The 8,180-nt window shown below is 42.0% G+C and overlaps 1 protein-coding gene across 3 annotated transcripts; it reads left to right on the forward strand.

Annotated features, from left to right (window-relative positions):
• Window positions 1–440: 440 nt before the first annotated feature.
• LOC109622065 (large ribosomal subunit protein eL33) lies at window positions 441–1,780 on the forward strand. 3 transcript variants are annotated; one of them, XM_020076285.3, is made up of 3 exons: window positions 441–596; window positions 1,105–1,609; window positions 1,686–1,780. In XM_020076285.3, the coding sequence occupies exons 2-3, from the start codon at window positions 1,115–1,117 to the stop codon at window positions 1,707–1,709; spliced, it is 519 nt and encodes a 172-aa protein (XP_019931844.1). In that variant the 5' UTR covers window positions 441–596; window positions 1,105–1,114; the 3' UTR covers window positions 1,710–1,780. The 3 variants fall into 3 exon arrangements, with proteins under 3 accessions (XP_019931844.1, XP_019543192.1, XP_029734117.1); XM_019687647.4 differs by having other exon boundaries at window positions 446–596; window positions 1,109–1,609; XM_029878257.2 differs by lacking the exon at window positions 441–596 and adding an exon at window positions 635–655 and having other exon boundaries at window positions 1,109–1,609.
• The last annotated feature ends 6,400 nt before the right edge of the window (window positions 1,781–8,180 follow it).

Genomic DNA, 8,180 nt, shown 5'->3' on the forward strand with positions numbered 1-8,180 from the left:
ATTTTACTATGGAATCGGTAGTTTCGACAACAAAATTTGTTTCAGTGTGTATAATATTGCGGATTGCGCGATTAAGAGAGCGACAAAAGTGAGATTTTGCGTCACATCGTTCAAAGGTTTTCACCGCACTTAACGAGGCACTAAATTAGCTCATGCCTGGCTGATGCTTAATCTGAAGCTGTCACGTCGGTGAAGGCACCGGAACGCAAGCCGGAACGATTTGATGCAATATCGTACTTTTAGATTCTGCACTTCTGTCGCAGTGCAGTTGGCAATGCTATTTTAAACGCGGAAATTTTCTTTCGCTGTGAATTTCGTTTAGCATTTTAGTTGAATTTCAGTATATTTCACCTTAACAACGCAATTTTACCTTAAGTCACGATTTCTTGTTCGGGTCATCCCGAACTGCTCGAATTCGATTTGTGCCCTTGCAGCACATTTCATTCGCGCATCGTTCCACAAACGCAGTACTAGATCGCCGCTGACAGCCGTCCGCAACGGAAGTGACCGAAACAGATTCATCGAATCTGACAGTTCGAACCTTTTCTCTCTCTTTTTCCGGCATCGTGTATGCTAGTAGACACATTTCATCCGAGGTACGGCGAAAATTTTCGTGTTAATTTAGTGAAATCTTCTGAATTTTGCTGTGAAAATTGTTAAAGATTTTGTGGGAAGATGTATCGAGTGAAGTGCCATGAAATTCGCCGGAAAAATGGATCATAATTCCGTAAAATTCGAGAATGTTGACGATTGTTGATAACCGATGTTCCTGGCTACGAATCAGCGGATTGGATGGAGGATTGTTGAACTGTCAAAATTTGTTGTTTTCTTGAGATTAATCGTGAAATTGAATGTGTTTTGGCAATGTAAATCGGATAAATTTGTACAAATTTTAGGTGTTTTGTGGTATCGAAAGAATCCGTGCAATATTTATCTGAAAAAAGTTGGGAAAATCATCGATTCAATATTTGTTGACATTCGAATATTTGTGGCATAACCTCGAAACATCGATTCCTTCGGAACAATCAAAATTTGAATTCCTCGATATCAGTAAATCTGAATATCAATACCTGAATTTAATATATATTTTTTTTCATATTTCAGCTAGATTACAATGGCCGATACAGCAAAGAAGCCAGCCGCCAAGAAGGCTGCCGGTAAGGCCACCAAGGCCGCCGCCCCAGCTGGACCCAAGGGTGTGAAGAAGTCCCAGACCAAGGAAGCTATCTTGGCCCGTACTCACAAGCCAAAGGGACAACGCACCCTGAAGGCTGCTCTGCCCTACCAGAAGAAGAGCTACGGTCGCCTGTGGGCTAAGGCCGTTTTCACCGGATACAAGCGTGGCCTGCGCAACCAGCACGAAGGACATGCCATCCTGAAGGTTGAGGGATGCCGCAACCGTAAGAACGCCCTGTTCTACATCGGCAAACGGTGCGTGTATGTGTACCGTGGCAAGGCCAAGCTGAACGCACCGGGAGCCGCCGAAAAGAAGTCCAACATCCGCGCTATCTGGGGCAAGATCACCCGCTCGCACGGTAACAGCGGCAGCGTGAGGGCCCGTTTCAAGACCAACCTGCCCGGACACGCCATGGGGCACCGCATCCGTATCGTAAGTAGTGCCCAGTGACATACGTCGAGCAGTTGTTGACTGTTGAATGCTAATTTGTTTATGTTTCCCATTTCAGATGCTGTACCCATCCCGAGTTTAAGATAGGTCAAACTTACTGTGTAAATTTGCGAGAATAAAAGAAGTGAGGGGATAAGCCTAACAAAAATGTAACTTGTGCATGAGTTTGACGAATGATTCAAGTAGAGAAATCCTAAAAGTGAACGACCGAAGTAGCCTATCAGGTGAGTATTGTGAGTAAATCAGTGTTAAAGTGACAACAAGTTGGTGAACTTGTACCGGGAGACAGTATCATAACGTTCAAGGCCATAATGTTCCAGGTCTTTATGACGCATTTTTCCGTGGCATAGCGTCCAAACACACAGAAGTCAAGAATTACAAGGAAAGAAGGCACATCACCCTCATTCTTGCTTTCGATCGAAACCACTTTTGAACGTGAATCGTTTGCATTCCCGTTTACGCCAGTAAAATCAAATGAGCTACGGATTCGAACGGACCAAATGCGTTCGAAAGTTTATACGCCCGTAAACAAAATTGAGGGTGACAATGACGCATCCAAACTTTTGGACGTTATTTCGCAAAAAAAAACGCGACCTTATCGACCTTGGATATTATGATCCGGCCCCGGTTCATGCTCCTGGACAGTACAAACAGTAGAACATTAAAATTAAGCTGGAAAACGATAGTTCGATTATTCTAACTGTCTTTCTCAGCATATCTGTCCCTGAATTCAAATCGTATTTTACTCAGCCACGGAATCATTTGAAGTTAATTAGATAATTTGTCTATTTTGTTGTAAAGCTGAATATGCTCCAATAACGATTTGCAAATTTCTGGCACTGATTTGAAAGGACAATTGACATTATAGTTCATGTAGCACGTTGGAGAACATAATGGGACAGATATACTTAGAAGGGCAGGAAACAAATATAAGTCGGGGTAATTTAACCAATGCCAATGGGGCATTTTGAGCACTACTGAGAAAACATCTAAAATCTCTTGGACACGAATGCCAACTTATCTGGTGGGGGCATCCATTTAGTACGTCACGCGAAATTTGGGAATTTTGCAGCAACGAAGATGACTCGCTTTGGGGAGTCCACCAATATAGCATGCTGGCGCTTAATCAGTTCCTAGAGTGGCCCTCACTACTACCTTTTGTCCTCGGAAGGCGGGCAGGATCGACCACCACACCCGCGCCCAGCTGTTTTGCGAGCATCAAGAACTGATACTTGCGTGCACGCGATTTGATCTGCTGAAGGCAAGGGTATTACTACCCTTCAGTGGGAAGAATTAGCCTAGGTTAAAATTGCCAAATAAAAACAAAACTAAAAAAACTACCCTTTTGGCCCTATCAGCTAGCACTAGGAGGTGTTGCTGGTAGTAGGGCCTCCCCCTGCCCCGGCCCTTACTGGGGGCCCTTTTCCTACCGCGGGCTCGGAGACCGATGCCACAACGCTACCAGAATGCTCTCTCAGCGGCCACTTAATCGCTGTAAGTATCGATTTCAACCGCAGGGCACCGGTATGACCTACGAAGCCGACTCCGAAAGCCTGGACCACCGCTTGTATTGCGTCTGAACTGGCCATTCTCCGAGTCCACGCGCCAACTCCTCTGTAGCTCCAAGACGATGTGGTTGATAGCCGTTGAAACGGCATTCCAACCAAATTCATCATTACACATCCTCTAGACAAGATAGTCCGGACAAAACGTGTTCCGTCGTTTGCTCAAAACCAGCACAAACCGGATGCGGGAGAACCCGCATGACTGAAACGATGTAGAAACTGTCGGAAGCAACCATCAGGTATCAGTAGGTCGGCTCTAGAGGCATGTTCTCCTCCATTTGGGAAATTTGTGTCATCGCCATGAGCACGAGCCTATTCATCATTTACATGACGGAGAAGGGAAGGAAAAAGGATAGGACAGGTAAGGGAATAGGTTCGTCATACACGCAAAAGCGTACCACAGTGGGTTCACATAGCGTCCTGAGAAGGGCACTGTGGTAACGCATAAGGCGTACAGAAAGACTATAGCTCTTTACCACAGCGGGTCAAGAACAGCAGAACGTCCTGAAGATTCAGGTTTCTGAAGTCAGTTTCACTTAATAAGTGTTTTCCGAGTACTCGGAAACGCAGTTGTGCAAAAACTGAACAGTTACATATTAAATGTTACGAAGTTCCATAATCGGATTCACAGCTATCACAGGCAAATGAATCAGCTTGCTGAATATTTGCCATGTGATAGCTGAGTCGGCAGTGGCCAGTCAATGCTTTGACCAGCATGCTGCAATTCTGCTTAGACAGATTAGTTAGATACTTCGCCACCCGTAGAGATGGCTCAGCACTATACAATTTGGTTTGATGACATGACTCCAAACTATTCCAATATTGTCTGTGTTGAGTGACAGCCCAGATGTGAATCTGAAGCTTAATTCAACACTTCGATATCGGAATAGCTGGCTCAGGGCCAATGAAGTCATGTGATGCTCCAGAGCGAGCTAACTTATCAGCCAAGTCATTTCCAGCGATGGAAGAATGGCCAGGTACCCATAGAAAGTGAACAGCGTTTGCTGAATTCAGCTCCTCGATTTGAGTTCGACTGGCTATCTGAACAGAAGTATATTACTTTGCCCATTACGTGCTGCTGAAGTGCTGATTGCACTCCGTACATAAGAGCAAAGATTTCGGCCTGAAAACGGTGCAGTGTTTACCAAGTGAATAAGACTGATGCAGCCTTCTTAGCTCACGAGAATAAACACCAGCACATGCTCGACCTTCGAGAAGGGAGCCATGAGTGTAACATACGATGCCGTCTTAAATACTTCTCTCCAGATAACCAGATGTCCACTCTTCCCAGGAAGGGAAATTCGTGGAAAATGTCCTATATGGAAAATTACAAGCAATTGTAAGATCACTTGGAGCAAGGACAACTTTGTCCCAATTCACCAAAAGTGGAAACAACGAGGTGTATGTTGGTGTGCGGTTCACAGGAGTTTCCTCTAGTAAACCGAGTAACCATTAGCGATAAGTGCAAGAAAGTGCTTCTTTTTGAGATGAATGTGTAGTGGGGCAACGTCAAAGAGAACTTCGAGCGTTGCCGTAGGAGTTGAAGAGAACGCTCCATACATCGCCATTAAGCGCATCCTTTGGAGATGGCCTAACTTTTATTGGACCGTTCTCACTTCGCGCTTTTGCCATCACACAAGACATCCATAGGCCAATATTGGACGAACAACAGTTGTGTAAATCTATTTGATATATTTGGGTTTTAGACCCCAAATTGTACCAAATGTTCGCCGGCATTGCCCGAAGGCCATACAAGCTTTCTTGATTCTGAACACAATGTGAGGTGTCTAGGAAAGCTTAGAATTAAGAATGACTCCAACGTACTTTACCTGTTCAGTCACATTTATTTCAGAATCAAAGAGACGTAAAGGTCGAACACCATTACGGTTTCGCTTTTCCGTGAAAAAAAAACAATAGATGTTTTACTCGGATTTACCGAAAGGCCATATTGGCGACACCAACCCTCAACTACCTGAAGAGCGTTTTGCATCAGGTCGAAAAGGGTGCTGATGCACATACCGACTAACAATGTTAGGTAGTCGTCGGCAAAACCATAAGTAGGAAAACCGCTATTATTGAGTTGCCTCAATAGCGTATCTGCTACGAGATTCCACAAAAGTGGTGATAAGACTCCCCCTTGAGGGCATCCGTAATCACTCAATTTCCTAATCTCCGGTTGACGCAATGTCGCGAAGAGATGTCGGTTTTTGAGCATTTGATGAATCCAATTAGAAATCATTGGAGATATACCATGACCCCGTGCGGCTTCCAATATGACATCGAAAGGCACGTTGTTAGAGGCACCCTCGATATCTAAGAAAACACCCAAGCAGGATTGCTTTTTAGCGAATGCCTTCTCGATATCGTAAACAACTTTGTGTAAAAGAGTCACAGTCGACTTTCCAGATTGGTAAGCATGTTGGTTCACATGAAGAGGCACGTTGGCCAGATGAAAATCACGGATGTGATGATCCACAATGCGTTCTAAGCATTTCACAAGTCTGAAACTCTTTGCTTTTTAATACGACGCACGACCCACTTTCGGAATGAACTTGACAGTAATATCCCGCCAGGATATACCCTGTAGCAAAACTGCAAACAAATATTTTTTTCAAAACATGTTTGAAATGATCAAAGTCCTGCTGAAGCAAAATAGGATAAATCCCATCTGTCCCAGGAGATTTGAAAGGAGCAAAGCTAGTTACAATATACTTACAATACTCCGAGCCGAAGCCAGAGAATCGTAACTACAAGAAAAGACATCAGGTTCATCCGAAGATGTAATATCGACACATCCAGGGAAGTGTGTGCTGAATAAGCATTCCAGAACTTCCTCATCAGAGGAAGTCAGATCGCCATTTGGCAAACGAAGTTCGTTCACTCGGAAATCCTTAGATTTCGCAAGTATTTTATTTAACCGACTGACTTCACTCAAACTGGAAACATTTGTACAAAGGTTTTTCCAGCCGAATCGTTCAGCAGACCGGAGAGCTTTCCTGTAGGCCTTGCGAGCCGACCTGAAAACCTTCGAAGCAGCCTAACGTCGTCTGTTCCAACTTTTTCTACATTGTTTCCTGTCAATTGATGGTGAGTATCCATGAAATTTGGCTGCAACCAAATCGGTAAAGTTGGCTGACCGGGGATTCCTGAAACGCAAAGTTTGCGAAGTAGAGGTAGGCGGGGCAATATGGACACCCTAAGGTTTTTGCCAACTTTACCTGGCAAAATGTCAAAAAATTTTAGTTTTTTGATACATGTATCCTTTTAAAGGCTATTTAGCATCTATTGCATAAGAATGCTCACGAATAAAAATGATTTATCCACTACAAAAAATGTTTTGAAAAATGTTAGTTTTTCATGACCGTCTTCAAGCATACGGGGCAGAATGGACACCCCCATAAGGCAATATGGACACCATGAGACTTTTACGAATTTCGTACATTATTTACACCTATAAAGTCATTTCATTACAAAACAACTATTATGGATGAATAATATGCCGAATTAGTTCATTTTTGTTCAGTTAATTTAAATTCAGGCTGTTTTGGATAAAGCTTCGTTTTTGTCGGCATGTACAGCTATGCCTAGAACAACTATTTTCCACTGCTGTCGTTTTTTGACCAATTTGTTTCACCCTATGTCTACTATAGTGAACATTTAACCGAAAATATACTGAAATCGAAGAATTTGGTTGGTTTGTGATTTAGGTTATATTTTTCCCTTGCCGCTTCTTTCAAAAAAGTGAGTGTCCATTTTGCCCCGGCAGCAGAAGATATTTCCAAACTTGATTTTTGATATAATAAAGAAGAAAATATAAACATGTTAAGCATGTAGATACAGCAAAACTACTTGCATGTGTTCTAGAAATATCAGGTTTTAATCGACCTGCAATAAATTATTCACTAAATCTTATTTTAGATGGTGTGAAAATTATAATTTCCATGCACAAAAAACGGAGGACGCAACTTTTTCGTGTAAAATCAAGTATAATTTTAATTTCGAATGTTTCTTTCCTGAAACTACGTTTTAGACAAATGAACTATATTCTCCATTCATTAAAAGTTCAAAAAAGTTCACATATTTCAAAATATTGAGGGTGTCCATTCTGCCCCGGGTGTCCATAATGCCCCGCCTACCCCTAACATTTAAATGTTCAAAAAAGATGTAGCGATGGTCAAATAAAGATTCTTCATCTGACACATGCCAATTGCTCTACTAGAGCAAAGCGTTATGTCTAAAACTTCCTCTTTAGCAGATACCATGAAGGTTGGGCGGTTGCCTATGTTAAGTAATGCAAGATCTGTACTACTTAAGGCGAAACTGGAAGCATTTCTCATTTTTTTGGTTTTTGATTTTTTATTAAATAACGAAGCAATATTTTCAAAATCGGTTTTCGTGCACATGTAGAGTATGGATCAAGGTATCTTCTGAATTTTTTTGAGGTGGAAAATGTTTTCCATTTTTGCAAAAACCATTTTTTTTGTGGAATATCATTCAAAAATGGTTTCTGCAAAAACGAAAAACATTTTCCACTACAATAAAAATTCAGAAGATACCTTGATCCATACTCTACATGTGCCTTAAGGCGAAACTGAATGCATTTCCTTGTTTTTTGAATTTTTGTGTTTTTTTTATTAAATAACGAAGCAAATTTTCAAAATCGGTTTTCATACACATTTAGAGGAAGGATCAAGGTTTAATCTGTTTTTTTTTCGTGGTGGAAAATGTGTTCATTTTTTCAGAAACCATTTTTTAACAACATTTGGGAAAAATGGTTTTTGACCCTCGAGCGATCGCGCTGTTGTATTTTGTGCAACACGTTGAAAAAATCCCGCTTTTTGTACTCAGCATTAGTGTGGTGCTGACGCAGGTAGTCAACCGCACGAGTTACGGAAGGTTAAAGAAATGAAAACATTCTCCGCAAACAATCAGAAGATACCTTGATCCTTCCTCCAAATGTGTATGAAATCCGATTTAGAAAAATTGCT

The sequence above is a fragment of the Aedes albopictus genome, chromosome 3 (assembly GCF_035046485.1).
Source record: "Aedes albopictus strain Foshan chromosome 3, AalbF5, whole genome shotgun sequence".
NCBI classification, from domain to species: Eukaryota; Metazoa; Arthropoda; class Insecta; order Diptera; family Culicidae; genus Aedes; species Aedes albopictus.

Excerpts from the sequence above, each read along its gene's own strand:
- LOC109622065 (XM_020076285.3), top strand. The coding sequence starts at position 1,115 with ATGGCCGATACAGCAAAGAAGCCAGCCGCCAAGAAGGCTGCCGGTAAG. Across the intron at positions 1,610-1,685 it reads TGGGGCACCGCATCCGTATC|ATGCTGTACCCATCCCGAGT; the intron begins GTAAGTAGTGCC and ends TTCCCATTTCAG.